At 36.9% G+C, this 17558-nt stretch overlaps 1 protein-coding gene across 1 annotated transcript in view; it reads left to right on the forward strand.

Moving 5' to 3' along the window:
• The window catches only part of LOC127662400 (A disintegrin and metalloproteinase with thrombospondin motifs 7), a gene marked incomplete at its 5' end in the record, with an annotated part of 106619 nt that overhangs the window by 49940 nt on the left and 39121 nt on the right, over nucleotides 1-17558 (forward strand). The window contains 1 exon segment of the mRNA XM_052153550.1: nucleotides 3194-3341. Within this exon segment, the coding sequence (XP_052009510.1) occupies nucleotides 3194-3341 (148 nt within the window).

A 17558-nucleotide genomic window follows, 5' to 3' on the forward strand; every position in this document is an offset into this window, starting at 1 on the left:
CTTTCTTTATCCTGAGGAACACAAAAGTGGATGTTAGACACAATGTTAGCCCCAGTCACCATTCACTTTCATTACGTATTTTTTCTTTGCAATGAAAGTGAATGGTGACTGACACTTTGATAACAGATGTATTATGTACCAAGGATTTGCATAAAATTATACATAGCAAGAAGTAGCTTTTTCATCTTTGTCAGTAACACAGAAGATGAATGTATCATTTAAATCCAGAATGAATGCTATTTCAAATTTTTAATGGATTTAATGATGATTATTTGTCGCATTAATATGGTTATCTCCAAATTTAATCATTAGAGAACAAAGATTAATTAATTGTGCTCATATTTTCATGTTTTTAGCTCCTTGAAAGTGCAGGCATTGTTTATTAGTGATGAAGGTTAGTGTGGGTAGCAGAGAGGGGCCTTATAGATTAAGGGTTTCCTCCCACAGAGCGATCCAGAGGCCTCTGGCACTCAGCCCGTGTGTGGGTTGGAAGACGATGTCTGTAGCAGCAGGAGACAGACAGATGAGATCTGCTCCCATAGTAAAGTCCCTCTCTTATCCCTCTCTATGTTCTAAGATCCCAAATAGCCCAAAGTAGCACATTTTTCCCATTTAATCACCCGTCTCTGCAAAGACACAACCAGAATGCTTAATTGGGTCTTAATTGGGTGTTCATTTTATGTTGGTTCATCTGTTACAGAAAACACCTTGTAACATTTTAATTCATTTTGAATTCATATTACATTTTTTAAAAGGAAATCTCTTGTAAAATGGGCCAACTGGTAATCAACAAAAAAGTCTATTTTATGCAGTTTCTGAAGTACTTTACTGAAAAGAAAAAAAAAGATGGCTGTTAATTGTTTTGACAGTATTTAACCCTTTAAGCTCGGGCCCACGAGAAAAAACCAAAAACACAAAATAGGTATTGTTTTAAAGCTTAGAAGCTCTACTTTCCATTGCATGTAGGCATTATGACCAAAACTGAAAATGTGCTTTAAAATTTGCAGACAAGTCAGAAGTGCTCTGTTTTGATAATTGATCAAAAAAATTGCACTTTACATATTATTGTAATCTGAAAAAGATTAAATAGCCACGTGTCATATATGCTGAAAAGCTCTCAAAGAGTAGAATACAACCAGCCTTCTAGTTTTACTCACAGACAAAAATATAGTGAGTATACACCGATCAGCCACAACATTAAAACCACCTGACTAATATTGTGTAGGTTCCCCCTTGTTCCGCCAAATCAGCACCAACCCGCGTCTCAGAATAGCATTCTGAGATAATATTCTGCTCACCACAATTGTACAGAGCAGTTATCTGAGTTACCGTAGACTTTGTCAGTTCAAACCAGTCTGGCTTCTCTCATTAACAAGGCATTTCTATCTGCAGAACATCCCCGCACTGGATGTTTTTTGTTTTTGGCACCATTCTGAGTAAATTCTAGAGAATGTTGTGTTTGAAAATCCCAGAAGATCAGCAGTTACGGAAATACTCAAACTAGCCCGTCTGGCACCATCAATCATCCATGCGATTATCTAATCAGGCAATCATGTGGCAGCAGTGCATAAAATCAGGCAGATACGGGTCAGAAGCTTCTGTTAATGTTCACATCAACCATCAGAATGGGGTAAAAGTGGGATCTTAGTTATTTGGACCATGGCATGATTGTTGGTGCCAGACGGGCTGGTTTGAGTATTTCTGAGATTTTCACATGCACCAATCTCTAAGATTTGCTCTGAATGGTGCCAAAGACAAAAAACATTCAGTCAGCGGCAGTTCTGTGGATGGAAATGCCATGTTGATGAGAGAGGACAACACAGAATATCCAGACTGGTTCGAACTGACAAAATCTACAGAAACTCAGATAACCGCTCTGTATACAATTGTGGTGAGAAGAATAGCGGGTTGGTGCTGTTTTGGCGGCACAAGGGTGACCTACACAATATTAAGCAGGTGGTTTTAATGTGGTGATCAGTGCTGATCGGTGCATGTCTTTGACATTTATGTTGGTGTTGCTTATATACATTACTTAGAAGATTATCTTTCAAACGAGGCATGCATAGATCATTCGAAAATCTACTTGAAGCACAATGTTACATATGACCACCAGGAGAAGGAGACTCAATGAGGCAGACTCAATGATGACTCAAATGGCACAGAATGAAACTCATTCTGTGAAATCTCATTACTAAAATCATGTCTGCATGCTTTGCAAACCTTTATTCATTGTCGTGTTTGCATGTGTAATTAGTTCTTCAATACAATTATTATGTTTTACTTGTTTGGAGAGGCTTTTGGTCACTTGGAGACATGTTTGGACACTATGATAACTTATATTTGTAATGCTATAACTTTTGATTGCTTTGTCGTATCAACATACATTTTTTCCTCCGACACAGTTGACATGATTGGGAACAAAACAAAAGCAGATTTTCAGAGCCACCTTATTTAGACACAGAGATATATAATGTCAAATAAGAAAAATAAGGGAAAAAAGTCAATTTTTGGAAAGTCTTAGTGTGTTTGTGTGATTATTTTCTTTCAGCAGTTTCTTAGGCTGAGAGTCTCAGAATGTATCATAATCTATATCATTAAAATGTTTTAGTTTTCTTTGCAATGATACCAAACACTTGACCCTCAAGCCTTTAATTTTGGATATGCCACTGAAACAGGAACTCTTTAAAAACACCCTCAGAGCTTAAAGGGTTAATTTATGTTTAATCAGTTGAGAAAATATCAATAGATAAATATGCATTTTTGATCAAAATTAATGATGTAATTGTTTTATCTCAAAACTTGTGTTGGATGTGAAATTGTGAATTTGTTTTTATTAAAATTGTATTTAATTGTATTTCAGTCAAATTTCTACCTGCCATTCCAATTTCAATTTAACATCCTGTGAAAGCCAATTCTTAAAGGGCAAATTCCTGGCATTATTTACTCACCCTAATGTCTTTCCAAACCTGTATGACTTTCTTTTGTGGCACACAAAAGGAGACTTTTGAAGAATTTTGATGCTGCTCTTGTTTCCGTACAATGCAAGTGAATGGGGACTGACACAGGTTTGGATCAACATGAGGGTGAAACTGTTTCTTTAAATTCAGAATTTTGCCCAACCCTTGTTTATTATATATATTATTATTATTTTTATTTTTTTCTTGGTCTTTAATCTTTCCTCAATGTTCTCCAGCTGCTCTTTCAGGAGACGAATCCAGGGGTACGATACGAGTACACAATAAGCAGAGGCACTCTTGTCGAATCCAACTACGGTACCCCTGCCTCTTATTTCCAGTGGATATTTGGGGCCTGGACAGAGTGCAGTGCTACATGCGGAACTGGTAAAGAGCCGTTTTGCGCACTTTTTATTTTTATTTTATCATATCACACTTCCACTTTCACCTTCAACCTGAGCCAAGCCAATTTAATCCAGTCCTGGTAGGAGTTGCATTACTAATGTGTTTGTATTTACTTTCGGTATATGAAAAGGTTACAACTGTTCTTGTTACAGTTTCACTTTACCATGTCTTGCTTGGGCCATGTGTTGATTTGTTTGTACAGTCAAGATCTATAGCTTTGTGTTTCGCTATAAATTATGTATCTGGCGCAAAATGCATTCACACAAATGAGAGACAGACGGTGTCACTGGCCGTGATTCAGCAGGACATAAACTTGATAGGAAACAGATTTCAAACCAGCTAATGGTAGATGAACTCAAATTTAATGCAGCAAAACTTTCCCAGCCCAGGCAAGTTTTAATATGGTTTCAATAATAGTGAATCTGCCACTGGAAATGAGATATTAGGCTGAATTATGGCCAAATGGTTTAAAGTCACGCCTAAGGTTAACAAGGCATAATGCTTTGTCCATGATCATCTGAGTGTTTCTCTTAACCAGCCACAACTGCGACTCAATATTTAATAATCACTTGGTGTCTGTAGCATTCACATGATGTTCTGATTGGCTGTTATTTTGTCATAGCATTTAATTGAGGACAGAAAAATGACTTGTCATTGGAAACTGATTAGGACAGAGTATAAAGGGGGTGTTCACACTGATAGTGATTTAAATTGCCTGAGGTGACCCAATCACTGACTTGGTTGTTTGCTAGTCAGCATTTATTCTTAACTACAGTATCCAACTGTGGCCACATCCACGCTTGTACATCTTCGGTTGACAATGCATTGATTTGGCTACGTTTACCCCTCCCATCCGCACTGGAACGCCGTTTTCCTTCACCAAAAACAGAGACTTTCGGATGTATGTTCATATGTACTTAAAATTCTAGTAAAAATGACGAAGTTACAAGACTGTGTAAATAACATCTTTAATGACGGAATGAACTACAGTCCCATGAAGCAAAGACATAATCGAATTAAAATGAAAAAAATATAATGATTATTACACAATGTAACACAATTTTTGTTCCTGGGTAGTAAGTGTTATTCCCTAATTGCTTATGCCTCAAAAGTATAGAAAATGGCTATTATTCCCCACAAACTTTGCTTTTGTGACCAGGACAGGGATAGTTTGAAAGGTACCTATGTCCAATGAGAAAATGGGCGAATTTGTGTCTTAAAAAAGTCAGAAAAAAACAACATATGAATTCAAATTTACATTTACATTTATGCATTTGGCAGATGCTTTTATCCAAAGCGACTTGCAGTGCACTTATTACAGGGACAATCCCCCTGGAGCAACCTGGAGTTAAGTGCCTTGCTCAAGGACACAATGGTGGTGGCAGTGGGGATCGAACCAGCGACCTTCTGATTACCAGTTATGTGCTTTAGTCCACTACGCCACCACCACTCCATTAACATGTATTTATACTGAAGTGATACACAAATGACTACAGAAGGTTTAGAAGTGAGTAGTTTTTTGAGATTTTCGATTATACTGTAAATCACTTTCAGGAATCAGCCCCCAAATGTAGTCTCCCATCATGTTCTTGTTATACTGTCCTTGGTAGCGGCGTTCAAAGTCCAGTTTATCCTGATGTAAGCGTTCGCCTTGCTCCTCAGAGTACGCTCCCATGTTCTCTTTGAATTTATCAAGTTGTCCATTAAGGATATGGACTCTGAGGGACGTCCTCCAGCCCATTGTGCCGTAGTTCTTCACCAGAGTCTCAACCAGCTCCACAGTTTTCGGCCTTGTGATTGCCCAGGAAGCCTCGAACCACTACGACAAAGCTGTTCCAAGCTGTTGCTCCTTACTAGTGAGCTTCTTGGGGAATTCATTGCACCCCAGGATCTTCTTTATCTGTGGTACGACAAAGACCTTTGACCTTTGCCGCAGACAGCTTAGGGAAGAAGTCTTGAAGGTACTTGAAGGCTTCCGACTCCTTATCTAGAGTTCTGACAAATTGTTTCACAAGGCCCAATTTGATGTGCAGTGGTGGCATCAGCACCTTCCGGGGGTCGACCAGAGAACTTGGTCCGCTGTGGCCAGTCCCGCCTGTGGTGTGCGCATTGGTGTCCCTGCTGTCCCAAAGGCAAAGATAGCAGGGAAACTTGGTAAAACAACTTGGAGTCCCATCAGGAATGCCACCAATCCTCTTTGAGGTGCACTGAGTGAGCCTGGGGAAGAGACGGTTACTTGGTACCATTATGGAGCAGCACAGCTATGAGGCTCCTGGATGAGCTGTCAATGAAGAGGCGCCACTCATTATGGTTACAGGCAATTCCGATTGCCTCGAACAGACTGCTCACACTGTGACAGAGGCAGAGCCCATCTTGATGGGTGAAGAAGCTGGAAAAAGGCTGGTGACGCTTCTTCTGATCTGCGACTTGCACACTTTTATCCAACAAGTTTCACTGCTTGAGCCTAGACGTCAAAAGCTTGACATTGGACTTGGTGAGACCAAGATCTCTAATCAAGTCATTGAGGTCTTTTTGGTTGGGGTAGTATTGGTTTCCCTCCTCAGCTCCACCTCTGAAGTCCCTCAAAGTCCATATCCTTGATGCTCATCTTGATAAAAAAGGAGAACATGGGAGCGTACACAGAGGAGCAAGGCGAATGCTTCCATCAGGATATACTGGACTTTGAACGACGCTACCAAGGACAGTAAAACAAGAACATGATGGGAGACTACATTTGGGGGCTGATTCGTGGAAGTGATTTACAGTATAATCATAAATCTCGAAAAATGTACTCACTCCTAAATATTCTGTAGTCATTTTTGTATCACTTTAGTATAAATACATGTAAATTTGCATTCATATGTTGTTTTTTTCTGACATTATGTGAACGAAAAGATGCAAATCCACCCGTTTTCTCATTGGAAATTTCAAAATATCACTGTTCTGGTCACAAAAGCAAAGTCTGTGGGGAATAATAGCCATTTTCTATACTTTTGATGCATAAGCAATTAGGAAATTTTACAGTGTTATTAGAGCTGTCAATGGCTAAATAATTGTAAATTAATTAATTACATGACATGCAGATTATTTAATCAAATTAACCGCAATTAAACGCATACATAATTGTTTTGCTGAGAAAGCCCCCCCCAAAAAGATAATTCATATAAATAATGAATAATAATTAAAATATTTGTAAATATAATATTTACATTTGCATTTGGCAGACGCTTTTATCCAAAGCGACTTAGAGCCCTTATTACAGAGACAATCCCCCGGAGCAACCTGGAGTTAAGTGCCTTGCTCAAGGACACAATGGTGCTGGCTGTGGGGCTCGAACCAGTGACCTTCTGATTACCAGATTACCAGTTATGTGCTTAGACCACTACACCTCCACCACTCTTCAGTTTGATATAAATTGCATTATTGTAGCAGAATATTAAAACATTGATTAGACAATAAAAAGTGGCTTAAGAACTCAATATGTTGTTTGTTTTATTCTCATAACATTGAACAAGCCTACAGTTGACAGCAATCTGTTTTGCATTGAGTTCATCGATGTGTCCAGTTCTCACAGCACGCGTTCTTGCGTTCCATCTGTGCTGTTTTTAATTGTCGCTCTATTTACGAGTGTGTGTACCCCAGACGAGCACATTTGGACCATTTCACTGGTATTCTTCATCATAAATGCCACATTTTTAGGATGCCCTGTCAAGTTAAAAGTATAGTGGAAACTTTGAAAATCATATCTCAAGATTCCTGTGTTCTGTTTCACCCACCTGTTGTGCTTCTTCTTCATTAGAGTGAATGAATCTCCTTCTTTGGCAGCATCGCTTGTTTAGTTTGTTGAGGCGTGCTGCCACTTATTCACATGGCTCGTAAAAACAGATGTGCTTCTTCAAGCTTGAAAAAGTCAGTGACTTTGCTCGCTGACATTGCCTCGACAAATGCTGCATATTATGGCAAGCCGTTTTAACTTTTATTCATTTCCAGGATATGAATTCTTGATATCAACAATTAAATTTTCACTAGTTAAAATGTTAGTTATTGATATCAGGAATTCGATATCTACTAGTAACAATGGCAATTTTTGATATCAGAAATTACATTTCCACTAGTAACAATGCTAATTCTTGATATCAACAATTACATTTTTACTAGTTAAAATGCTCATTCTAGATATCAAGAATTGTATTTCAACTAGTAAAAACTATAATTTTTTATATCAGTAATTCCATTTTCACTAGTGACAATGTTCATTTCTGATATCATGAATGTGATTGTTACTAGTAAGAAAGCCATTTTAGGTATCTGAAATTATATTGATATCAGAAATACATTTTCAGATATCAAAAATTCAAATTTTTACTAGTAGCAATTCAATTGTTGATATCTAGAATAGACATTTTTACTAGTAACAATGTAATTATTGATATCAAAAATGATATTTCTACTAGTAAGAAATACAAAGCTGATATGTGTATTCGGAGTTATAACTAGTAAGAAATCAATTCTTGATATCAACAATTGATTCTGAATGGCAGCCTATGGTGACATTTCACTAGTGAAAATACAATTACAGATATCAAGAATTATAGTTTTTACTAGTTGAAATACAATTCTTGATATCTAGAATGAGCATTTTAACTAGTAAAAATGTAATTGTTGATATCAAGAATTAGCATTGTTACTAGTGGAAATGTAATTTCTGATATCAAAAATTGCCATTGTTACTAGTAGATATCGAATTCCTGATATCAATAACTATCATTTTAACTAGTGAAAAGTGAATTGTTGATATCAAGGATTCATATCCTGGAAATGAATAAAAGTTAAAACGGCTTGCCATATTCAAGTAAGAAATCAATTCTTGATATCAACAATTGATTTTGAATGGCAGCCTATGGTGACATTTCACTAGTGAAAATACAATTACAGATATCAAGAATTATAGTTTTTACTAGTTGAAATACAATTCTTGATATCTAGAATGAGCATTTTAACTAGTAAAAATGTAATTGTTGATATCAAGAATTAGCATTGTTACTAGTGGAAATGTAATTTCTGATATCAAAAATTGCCATTGTTACTAGTAGATATCGAATTCCTGATATCAATAACTAACATTTTAACTAGTGAAAATTTAATTGTTGATATCAAGACTTCATATCCTGGAAATGAATAAAAGTTAAAACGGCTTGCCATAGCACATAGGTAATGAACACTGGAAGATCTCTCCGCCCACTTGTGGCTCATATGGTAAGAAAATTCGTACTTTTATTACGGAATTATTGTACATGTCAGGGGGCATGATTCATGGCTATTTATTATTTAATTAATCGCATTAAATAAACGCTTTAAATGACAGCCTTACTATTAATTTAATGTTGTCGATTATGAGTATAAAATCAAAATATAAAAAATGTATTGCAATTGATTTTTTTCAGTATTCATTTTAACAAAATCAAATAGTTTGAGACTGCAGGGAGACCGATTCAATTGTGTCATTCAGTGTTGTGGAGGTGGGTGGTCGATGCACAGCTCTTTTGCTGTGCTTTGGTAGCTGCGAATCTCTGATTGGTGGATTTTCCCTCTCAGGATTATGGGTAGTGTAGTTTTTCCCCAGGAATTCTGCTATTCAAAATTAAACAAATGAAGTTGAAGTAATGCAGACTGATGGCTTTAACAGAAGCATATGCCATGATCGATTAACAACCTCGCAGCTAGCAGTAGATCCGTCTTGAAGATTTACAAGTTATCGTTAAAAATCAATTTGCCAATGGAAAAACGTTATGACATATTTCTGGAGCCAGACTGTTTGCATAAAGTTAATCTCTGCTTAAATTTCATGCAACACTGATGGTCGCTCGTGTCACTGAAAAAGCCAATTCTCACGGAGTAACTTCCGGTCACTTTAATGCTTCAGATCTTAGTCCAGTACTGGAGTGGTGGTGGTGTAGTGGTCTAAAGTACATAACTGGTAATCTGGTAATCAAAAGGTCGCTGGTTCGATCCCCACAGCCACCACCATTGTGTCCTTGAGCAAAGCACTTAACTACAGGTTGCTCTGGGGGGATTGTCCCTGTAATAAGGGCTAAAAGCGTCTGCCAAATGCATAAATGTAAATGTAAGTATGAACGCCCCATAAAATACTGGATGGATCAAGCAGCTATTTTAAGCACAATTAATGGTTTCTCGTTTAGGTCTCTATTGCACATACTAATAATGATGTTACAAATATGAATTTATACTGATTATAACACTTTCTCTTCCTTTCTTTGTTGCTGTGAATGAACAGATGTGTTTATTTTGAGGCCTTTGTCTTAATCTGTTTATTCACTCACAGCTGTGCAGTTAGTGATTAGTTAAAGACTGTTTGATGCAGACAGTGCTGTTAAGGAGGTAATTAGGAAACTCTGGCTTAAATGTTTAGGAATATACATCTGGTGTTCTCAAAGAGACCTTTCAACATTTTTAATGAACTTATAATTGCATTTTGTTAATCAAAGTGTAATTATGGTAAACATCTTGAATCTTTGTAGAGATTCATCGGTTTCTCATACCTGAGCCGTGTCTGCTTGCATAAGGACAGCTGGAGAAAAAAAAATCCACCTGTGTTTTTAATAATTCTTATAGATTTAGACAAATGCTTAGTGACTTGTATCGTGCAATGGGGAAAGTAAATATTTGAACTGAGAAAATATTTTTTTTTATCTGATAATGTGTGTAAAATCAAATTCTTTAGTGGAAAGCATTTGCATAAACTTCTACTCTGCGGGAAACAGCTCTATGATCTTTTTAAATCGTACAAAAGGTAAAGATAGCGTTTAAATCATTCCTTGTTCAATTAAGGTCATTAGGATTTCATTTCATTTAGATCTTGCAAATGTGCAAGAGAACAGAAAGGCTCATTCATAACTAATTAGGCTTATTTCAAATCATTCAGAATTAATTTGTAGTTGGTGATTGGGTTCAGTAGAGATCAGATGAGACAGAAGTTATAAGGCTGAACCAGTCATAATACCCTAACTTTGTTATTTTTGTATTCAAATGTTTTGATTTTCACGAACAGAAAAATATAAAGTCCTAAAGTGACCAAAAGTCTGAAAGTGCCATAAAGCCAAGAATATGAGTTTGAGTCATTACTGTCGACCCAAAGCCTTCATCCTCAAAATGAGTCGAAAGAATGAGTTTGGATCATGAATTCTCATGTCTGATTGCTAAAGATCTTACATACTGATTTAAATGTTCTGCACTTCTATAGCGCCTTTTTAACCTTAGAGGTTACCTTTTAGTTGCTTTACACTGTGTCCCATTCACACTCATACACCAATAGCAGCAGAGCTGCCATGCAAGGTGCTAGCTTGTCATTGGGAGCAACTTGTGGTTCAGTGTCTTGCCAGGACACTTCGGCATTTAGAGTCGTGTGGGCTGGGAATCAAACCGCCAACCCTGCGATTAGCGGCCGACCCGCTCTACCACCTGAGCCACAGCCGCCCAATTTGAATTTAAGGCAGCGTCATAGCAATAATGGTCTATTTTCAGGGGTATGAAGTAATTAAGTACAAATATTAAGTATTATTCTTAAGTATTATTTTTTGAGATTTGTACTTTACGCGAGTGAAAATTTACTGAAAATGTACATTGCCAATGACAAAATAGTACTTTTTACTCCTTACGATTTTATTTAAACTTGAAAATGTACTCACTACATTTTTGCAGATTATTTGTCTGCAGTTCCAACCAATTTCGGATCTGAATTGAGCTTCGGATACGCTGAAATATTTGTGGGACTAGACCGTATGTGTCCGCCTGACAGAATGTGATGTATTCATTCAAAACTATGAGCACAAAGTGAGAAACATTTATGTTTTTTATAGTGCTGTCGATTTAACGCGTTAATTCAGTGCGATTCGTTTTACAAAAAGTAAAGTGTTTAAAAAATGTACGCAATTAATCGCAATGCCCCTGGACCATAATAAGTAAGATTGATGAGAAATGCAAGCTTGTAGTACCACCTGTTTACTCCAGAGGGCAGTAAGTGAAATTTCAGCTGTATGAGCAACACACAGTTTATACAGTGAAAAAAACACTTCAGCAGAACAACACAAACATGCCTTACGTTTTACGTTCAAAACACTTGAAGGAGTGCAAATGCAATCTAAGGGATCTCAAGATGTGTTTAAAGATTGAGAATTAAACTATATTTAACTTAAAACAGTGAACTAAAAATTGCTTGTTTATGATGCAACGCACCCGAAACGCGACACAAGCATGTCTGACGCAGGTGTTCATTGACGGGTCCTTAAACAAGCCCTCATAATAAATCTCGAACTGATTGACAAATTCACTTGTGTAATGGATTGCTGTGAACTGTGTGCCAATGATTGACTTACGATCAATAATATGGTAGTAAACAATATTAGAATATAAGCGGTATTCTAACGCCGCTTTTTGTCTTATCAATGATGAACTCTTCAGCCACAAGAATGTAATGCATTTTAATTACCTGAATATTTTATATATAATATATATATCATTTTTAAATATTTAAAGATAACTATGTATAATTATATATTGATATAAATGTGTATAATCTTTATATATTGAATTATTGTTATATGAGGGGCTTTCGCACAAATATTTGTATATGCGATTAATCGCGATTAATTAATCGTGACACCATGTCATTAATTCGATTAAAAATTTTAATCGATTGACAGCCCTAATTTTTTATCCTAAAATGTATTCTAAACTCTTGCTCCTTCTACAGATTGGACTGTAATAAAGTCAAAAATGATCATTCACTTTGCAAATATATAAATAAACAAAACATGTCATTTGTTTTGCCTCTTTGCTGAATTATTATTGTTGTTGTTAGGCAACTATTCATTATAATAACTATAAAACCAGCAATGATAATGATGAAAATAATAATGATAATAAAAATTGAATCTGAGCAAATATTAATTATGAATTTTATTGAATTCAACCATTTGCTAAACAAGGTTTAAAAGCGAACCTCACAAAACCAGCAACATCACTGACTGACTTCAAAGCTTTATAATTTTTTTTTTTTAATCTTTCTCTGACATCACAATTCGTGAATGCCTACTCCCAACATTTTCGCCAAATAAAATGATGTGGTTCATTACACCTCTCAGGGCAGTTCCGAAGTGAAATGTCCACTGTGTGGCGCTAAAAGCGAGTGAAATGTTCTCCTGAACAGATGAGGTTTATAAGATTAATGTTCTGTGGGAATTGAAATCAACAAAACCTACCTTCCTACCCTAAATCTTAAACCTTAAAGCTAACCGATAGTGTCATAAAAAGCAAATGTGATTTCAAAAACACTATTTCTGAAACAACCACCTTCGTACCCCAGAACCCCAGAAGCTTGTAAATGTAGTTGGTTATGTAATGCAAATGTTAAGATGTGTCACATTGCAAATCAAGCGCTATAGTAAAAGTGTTTTTTATGTCATAAGATTGCATTGTGTGAGGAACAGGACAAGTGTTTATGAACTGATAATCTGCAGTTTTACTCCTGATTGGAGTTAAAGGCAATAAAAGTCATGGTTGTTTTAGCACCTCTAGGCTGCGAATGCCACTGGGGGAGAAATATGGCAGTCGTCAAAGACAGTAATATGACAACTTAACAAACCAGTTGAATTTAACAACATCCTCTCTCACACAATCTCCTCTCTTGATTTCATTGTAGCTAGGAAAAAAGTTACTTTTAACTTTTTTAATACTTAAGTACGACTTTAAGTGAATACTTTTTTACTTTCACTCAAGTACGTTTTTGGCTAGACTTGGACTTTTAATTGAGTAAAATGTTTACTCAGAAATTATACTTAAGTGAAAGCATGGATACGGAGTACTTTTTACACCCCTGCTTATTGCTTGGCCACGCCCTGCCCGCCACACCGTATTCCTTTTGAAATGGCTCACTAGAGTTTGTCTTTTGTCCAACAAGCAGGTCAGTCCTTACGGCAGTGCAACCGGTGCGGTCATACCACGCCCCATGGCAATTGCTACCGAGGGATATTCCCCACAATAAAGGACTAAAAGCTATTAAACATTTTCTTGAACAAAGAGTTGAAAAATGTCCCCCTTCTGAGTTTGTTATTCACATGATTTACTGCTATTAGAAAAAACGACTTCCTTTTTGTGGACGAATATTTTCTTCAAAAGCAAGGGGCAGCGAATTGTTCCAGATTTTCACCTGATTATGTGTGTTTATTCATGGGATACCTAGAGGAAAGATATATTGGAAAAATAACCCATTCTCACATCATAGCATCATGTGGAAAGATATGTGGATGATGTGTTTTGGATTTTTAAATGGTTTGCACTTATATAGTGCTTTTTTAACCTTGGCGGTTTTCGAAGCGCTTTACACTGTGACACATTCACCCGTTCACGCACCCACTCACACACCAATGATGGCAGAGCTTCCATGCAAGGTGCTAGCCTGCCATTGGGAGCAACTTGGGGTTCAGTGTCTTGCCCAAGGACACTTCAGCATGTGGAGTCATGTGGGCCGGGAATCAAACCACCAACCCTGCAATTAGTGGCCAACCTGCCCTAGCACCTGAGCCACAGCCGCCCCTTGAGGCAATTTTAAAGGTCCTAAGAATGTTTTTGATGATTTTCTCCTTTTTTGAATAACATAGTTGACTCATTAGATTTAATGCAGAAATTGACACCCATTCGGTTTCGTTTCTTGATGCAAATGTCCTATATGAATCTGGTATCCTTCGGACTACTTTATGTACTAAACCCACGGATAAAAATAGCTTTACACACTTCAAGTGCACATTCTACTTATCTTAAGAAGGGGTTCCCATGTACACAATTTCTTCGGCTTAAGTGTATCTGTACTTTAGTAATCTACAAGCAACGGGATATTCAAAGAAATGTCTTGCATGATACATATAATAGATTGTGTAATGCATCCCATACACCGACTATGAAAGACAAACCTATGTATTCAGCGTATAGTCAAGAAATGAAGAACATAATAAAAAAAGCATTGGCATATATTATTGAGAGGTTGTGTATGCTCTACATAATTTTTTGATCCTCTGCTCTTTTCTCATTATAGAGCAAAAAATATTAGATATATACAGGTGAAACTCGAAAAATTAGAATATCGTGCAAAAGTTCATTAATTTCAGTAATTCAACTTAAAAGGTGAAACTAATATATTATATAGACTCATTACAAGCAAAGTAAGATATTTCAAGCCTTTATTTGATATAATTTTGATGATTATGGCTTACAGCTTATGAAAACCCCAAATTCACAATCTCAGAAAATTAGAATATTACATGAAATCAATAAAAAAAGGATTTTAAATACAGAAATGTCGGCCCTCTGAAAAGTATAATCATGCATATGTACTCAGTACTTGGTTTGGGCCCCTTTTGCATTAATTACTGCCTCAATGCGGCGTGGCATGGATGCTATCAGCCTGTGGCACTGCTGAGGTGTTATGGAAGACCAAGATGCTTCAATAGCGGCCTTCAGCTCTTCTGCATTGTTTGGTCTCATGTCTCTCATCTTTCTCTTGGCAATGCCCCATAGATTCTCTATGGGGTTCAGGTCAGGCGAGTTTGCTGGCCAATCAAGCACAGTAATACCATGGTCATTGAACCAGGTTTTGGTACTTTTGGCAGTGTGGGCAGGTGCCAAGTCCTGCTGGAAAATGAAGTCAGCATCTCCATAAAGCTTGTCTGCTGAAGGAAGCATGAAGTGCTCTAAAATGTCCCGGTAGACGGCTGCGTTGACTCTGGACTTAATAAAGCACAGTGGACCAACACCAGCCGATGACATGGCTCCCCAAACCAACACAGACTGTGGAAACTTCACACTGGACTTCAAGCATCTTGGATTGTGTGCCTCTCCATTCTTACTCCAGACTCTGGGACCTTGGTTTCCAAATGAGATGCAAAATTTGCTCTCATCAGAAAAGAGGACTTTGGACCACTGAGCAACAGACCAGTTCTTTTTTTCTTTAGCCCAGGTAAGACGCTTCTGACGTTGTTTGTTGTTCAGGAGCGGCTTGACAAGAGGAATACGACATTTGAAGCCTCAGTCCACTCCTTGTGAAGCTCCCCACACATTTGAATGGCCTTTTCCTGACAATCCTCTCCAGGCTACGGTCATCCCTGCTGCTTGTGCACCTTTTTCTTCCACACTTTTCCCTTCCACTTAACTTTCTATTAATGTGCTTTGATACAGCACTTTGAGAACATCCAACTTCTTTTGCAATTACCTTTTGAGGCTTTCCCTCCTTGTGGAGGGTGTCAATGATGGTTTTCTGCACAACTGTCAGGTCAGCAGTCTTCCCCATGATTGTGAATTCAACTGAACCAGACTGAGAGACCATTTAAAGGCTCAGGAACCCTTTGCAGGTGTTTAGATTAATTAGCTGATTAGAGTGTGACACTTTGAGCCTACAATACTGAACCTTTTCACAATATTCTAATTTTCTGAGATTCTGAATTTGGGGTTTTCATAAGCTGTAAGCCATAATCATCAAAATTATATCAAATAAAGGCTTGAAATATCTTACTTTGCTTGTAATGAGTCTATATAATATATTAGTTTCACCTTTTAAGTTGAATTACTGAAATTAATGAACTTTTGCACGATATTCTAATTTTTCGAGTTTCACCTGTATATATATACTAAATATTATTTAGTTAAATCCGATACCTTTTCCAGATGGAATGTGACAGATGGTCATTTAAGAAAAGACATTGTTTTTTTTTTTTAAGGAAATGAGGTAGAAAGCAACTCTGTGTACTTCCAAAAACTGTGTAAAGATGTTTGGTTTTATTTATCAGGCTTTTTATAATGCACGCTTGTTCCTTTTCTTTTTTCCCTATCCAATATCCTGTAATCCGCACAGCAAATTAATTAAAGAGGTTTGTCCTCATACAATATTTATTTAGAACGACTAGTGAAACACATTTTTCTCATTAAAATAATTGTTAGTGCTTAGTTTTTCCCATCACAATATCTGTCTTGCATTCAGTGCATTCACCACTACACTTGAGTGCAAATTTCTAATACCATGTGTCCTTATCTGCTGCATTTGTGCCCCTCTCAATAGTGATGTGTTTGACTGTGGATGATTATTATTAGATGCAATTAACCGCTGCTCATCTTTCATTTAACTGAAGAGCTCAAATTGTTCTGGCACAGCAGGTAAATCAATTATTCAATATCTTGACAGCAGTATTAAAGCTTTTCATTTGTTCAGATTCAACTTCTGGGATCCGGCCCTATTCAATTGTGTTTTTGAACATAGCTCAGCTATGTGTGTATGTTCAAATGTGGAGGGTCTTCAGAATATTACATGTGTATGTGGGCACAGTCATCCAGTGTGCAACATAGAAAATGCAAGATTGCGGTGTTATCTTGGCCTGCATTTAATTTCATGCCTTTGGGAAAAGAGATTAGCTTCCTCTGTACTCAGTTGCCCTCTTACAGTGTACAGATGCCCTCTGGAAATAAAATAGTGGAAGGCGAGAATCAGAAATATCTGACATTAGTTGCTAGTTGTACTTTATTTGCAGACCCTGTTGAATCATTCAGCATCACTTATAAGGGTTCCGTTTCAGCCTGGATGCTGCCTTAGAAGGCAGCTGCCTATGTAGACCGTAGACAGCCAGACAGCTCAAGCTCACTAGATTTTGGAACAGAGCCATAGAGTTAATCTAGTAATGGACTATTTTGCCCAAAAATCTTATAATTTGTTTTTTGAATAAATGTTAATGCATTCATTTTGACAGCTCTAATATATATATATATATATATATATGTATATGTATGAGGGCTGACAATTAAACATTAATTTAATGGGATTCATTTAATTATATGAAAAAATAATGCATTAAAAATGTTAACTCAATTAATCATGCTCCTGAATCGATGCGTAAATTGAATCATAAGGATTATTGCTACTATTGGAGCAATTCAAGTTTGATGTATCATCTGGATGGTGCAGGGGGCAGTCAGCGCTCAATCTGTACAGGCAACATGCCTCGTCAAACCAACGAGATTCTTTTATACTGAGATACCGACCTCCGCGGCTCTACCATAGGAGAGAGAGTAATGGTCAACTAGCATGTTACGAAAGTAAATCCCTGTTTGCGGATACCATATAAATGAACGGGCAAAGCTGTA

This window comes from Xyrauchen texanus, chromosome 2 (genome assembly GCF_025860055.1).
Source record: "Xyrauchen texanus isolate HMW12.3.18 chromosome 2, RBS_HiC_50CHRs, whole genome shotgun sequence".
In the NCBI taxonomy this organism is placed as follows: Eukaryota; Metazoa; Chordata; class Actinopteri; order Cypriniformes; family Catostomidae; genus Xyrauchen; species Xyrauchen texanus.